The sequence below is a fragment of the Hydra vulgaris genome, chromosome 13 (genome assembly GCF_038396675.1).
Source record: "Hydra vulgaris chromosome 13, alternate assembly HydraT2T_AEP".
Classification (NCBI taxonomy): Eukaryota; Metazoa; Cnidaria; class Hydrozoa; order Anthoathecata; family Hydridae; genus Hydra; species Hydra vulgaris.
Window position 1 is genome coordinate 46,435,001 of NC_088932.1, and position 2,822 is coordinate 46,437,822.

General features: G+C 21.0%; 1 protein-coding gene across 4 annotated transcripts in view; it reads left to right on the forward strand.

Annotated features, from left to right (window-relative positions):
• Nucleotides 1-2,497, forward strand: part of LOC101239291 (growth factor receptor-bound protein 14) — a 24,370-nt gene extending 21,873 nt beyond the window's left edge. For all 4 annotated transcript variants that reach the window (XM_065816257.1, XM_065816259.1, XM_065816258.1 and 1 more), the window contains one exon: nucleotides 2,173-2,497. In XM_065816257.1, the coding sequence (XP_065672329.1) occupies nucleotides 2,173-2,310 (138 nt within the window). In that variant the 3' untranslated portion in view covers nucleotides 2,311-2,497. The remainder of the gene's footprint in view (nucleotides 1-2,172) is intronic.
• Nucleotides 2,498-2,822: the final 325 nt, after the last annotated feature.

Below are 2,822 nucleotides of genomic sequence, written 5' to 3' on the forward strand. Positions count from 1 at the left end.
ATATATATATATGTATATATATATATATATATATATATATATATATATATATATATATATATATATATATATATATATATATATATATATATATATATATATATATATATATATATATATATATATATGTATATATATATATATATATATATATATATATATATATATATATATATATATAATCTTTGAAAGTCATTTTCTTGTTATGCGATAATGTAATATAATACGACTGCGTATAAACTTTTTTGTATAAAAAATGTATTTATTTTTATTTTATTATATATTGTTCGATATATATTAAAATGAAAAATGTTAACACGCAATATAATAATATTAAATATAATTTTATATATATATAAAAGTATATATATATATATATATATATATATATATATATATATATATATATATATATATATATATATATATATATATATATATATATATATATATATATATATATATATATATATATATATATATAGACATGCACACACACAGAGCTGTACCCACAGTTTTTGGCATTAAGTTGTTTCAAGCTGGAGTGGATAGTTTATAAAAAATGAATAAACTCAAAAATAAAAAAATCTAAAGTTAAATTTTATCTTATTTAAAAAATGAGTTTGAAAAATCAACATAAATAAACAGCTTTAAAGACGCCACTTTTTATAGAATTATAAAGAAATGCGTCATAAAAAATAAGTTAAATGTAAACAAAACTAAAGCTTTCCAGCGGAAGTTAATTATTTATTCTGCATTAAGTTAAAGCTTTCAAGCTAAAAAGATAAGTTTGAAATGTTTTATTCATATAAGTTCAGCTCATTATTAACTTTTATATAAAACGATCCTTTTTTACAAAACCCAAAAAATTAAAAAAATTAATTGTTTATGTTTCATTATATAGAGAAAAATTAGGTATTATTGGGGAATCACTTATTGGGGAATTTCACTTATGGGGTAATTTTGCCACCAATTGATGTATCTTTCATAGCTATAACTTTAACTCAAGAATAAGATTTTTTTATGATTTAAATTTCTATTTGAAGAAAAAGAAATTTCAATCTATATCAAAAAATACTTTTTGAAGACTTAATATGAAAATTGACAAAAAAAATTTTTCGGAAGTTTAAAATTCTCCTTAAAATCTAATTATTTCCGTCAAAAAAAATTTTTAAATTTTCTAGGTGTTGTTTTTTCTAATTTTGATCGGTTTCGAAGTTATACCGGAATTACTAAATGGGGTAATTTCGCCATCTATTTGAATTAAATAGAGATGCGCTTTTATTAGATAACTGGTATTATTTCCCCTATCCTCTTGTTTTTGTAATTGATTGTTCAAGTCTTGTTGTTGGTCTTATAATTAATTAAAATTAGTTAAATCGATTATTTATCAAAAACAATGCCTCGAAACTACAAGAAAAAATTGGTACGAAAAATAGCTATGTGAGTCTTATGTATTATAATTTGTATTTAATATTGCTAGATTAAAAAAAAAATTATGTTGTGAATAATTAACGTGGCAAAATTACCTTTTAGATTTTATTGGGGTAATTTCGCCACACTGAGTTTTTCTGTTCCCATTAATATATATATTTTTTTTTAATTTGCATATTTTAAAAGATATTAATAACTAAAAAAAAAATTCTATTTGTATTTTTGGTTTTCAAGTTATTTAAATTTAAAGAATTGGTGGCGAAACTACCCGTGGTTTATACTCTATGAAAATATAATAATTGAAAATGCTTTACATCGAAACTTGCTTTACACTGAAACTTGCTTTACATCGAAACTTGCTTTACATCGAAACTTGCTTTACATCGAAACTTGCTTTACACTGAAACTCGTATTTCAAATTCATTTATTGTAGCTCACTCTAGTTTATGTTTCATAATGAATTATATGTAAATAATTTAAATTAAAATAAGATAGAATCGTGAAGACTTCCAACTTTCAAATTTTCCACAGTTTCCATAGTTTAATGGCCTAATTAAGATTGATGTAATTGATATATATATATATATATATATATATATATATATATATATATATATATTATATATATATATATATATATAGTTAATCAATTTTTTTAACAAAGTCATCATTAGGTATAAAAAATATTATAGTTTGTAGTTATAGTCAACAAAAATTTAAATGATTTTGATTATTTAGAGTTTCACTTCCGGCGTTTTGTCGTACAGTATTGAAAACGGACCGCAATTTAATAGTCTCGATCTGCTTATTGGTTCGTATCATTCTGGTTCCGTAGAAGGTGTTGATTTTGTTCTTAAAAAACCATGTCCGTCTTAGTAATATAAATTCTATTAATAAAATTATATTTATTAATTAAACGCAAAAATCTTCGGACTTATACATATACCTGAATAATATAATAACCGTTGACAATAGATTTTAAAGATTTCTCCGATTAAAAACTGCTATTATTTTTTATATAGTTTAAATATTTATATAAATATATATAAATGTACATATTTTATTTACGTTTTTTTTTATCTTATTAACTATATAATATTTGTGTGAATAAAAGCGATAAGTAACAACGATATTTTGCTAAATTTAAATTTATTGCTTTCTTTACATTCGTATACGCAAACTATTCTAAAATGCCAAATATTTTTTTGTCTCCCTGTAAATCTATATTCTCAAATGTTTTCAAATAGAACATTTGTCAAAATCCAAAAATCTTGTGTGAAAATCTTTGAAAAAATATTTCTGAATAACAAAATATATTTGGTTAGGCTTTTTTTCTTTCATTTTCAGTTGATGAGTGGGTATGTGGTCATTTGTTTTTGAAAAACAAA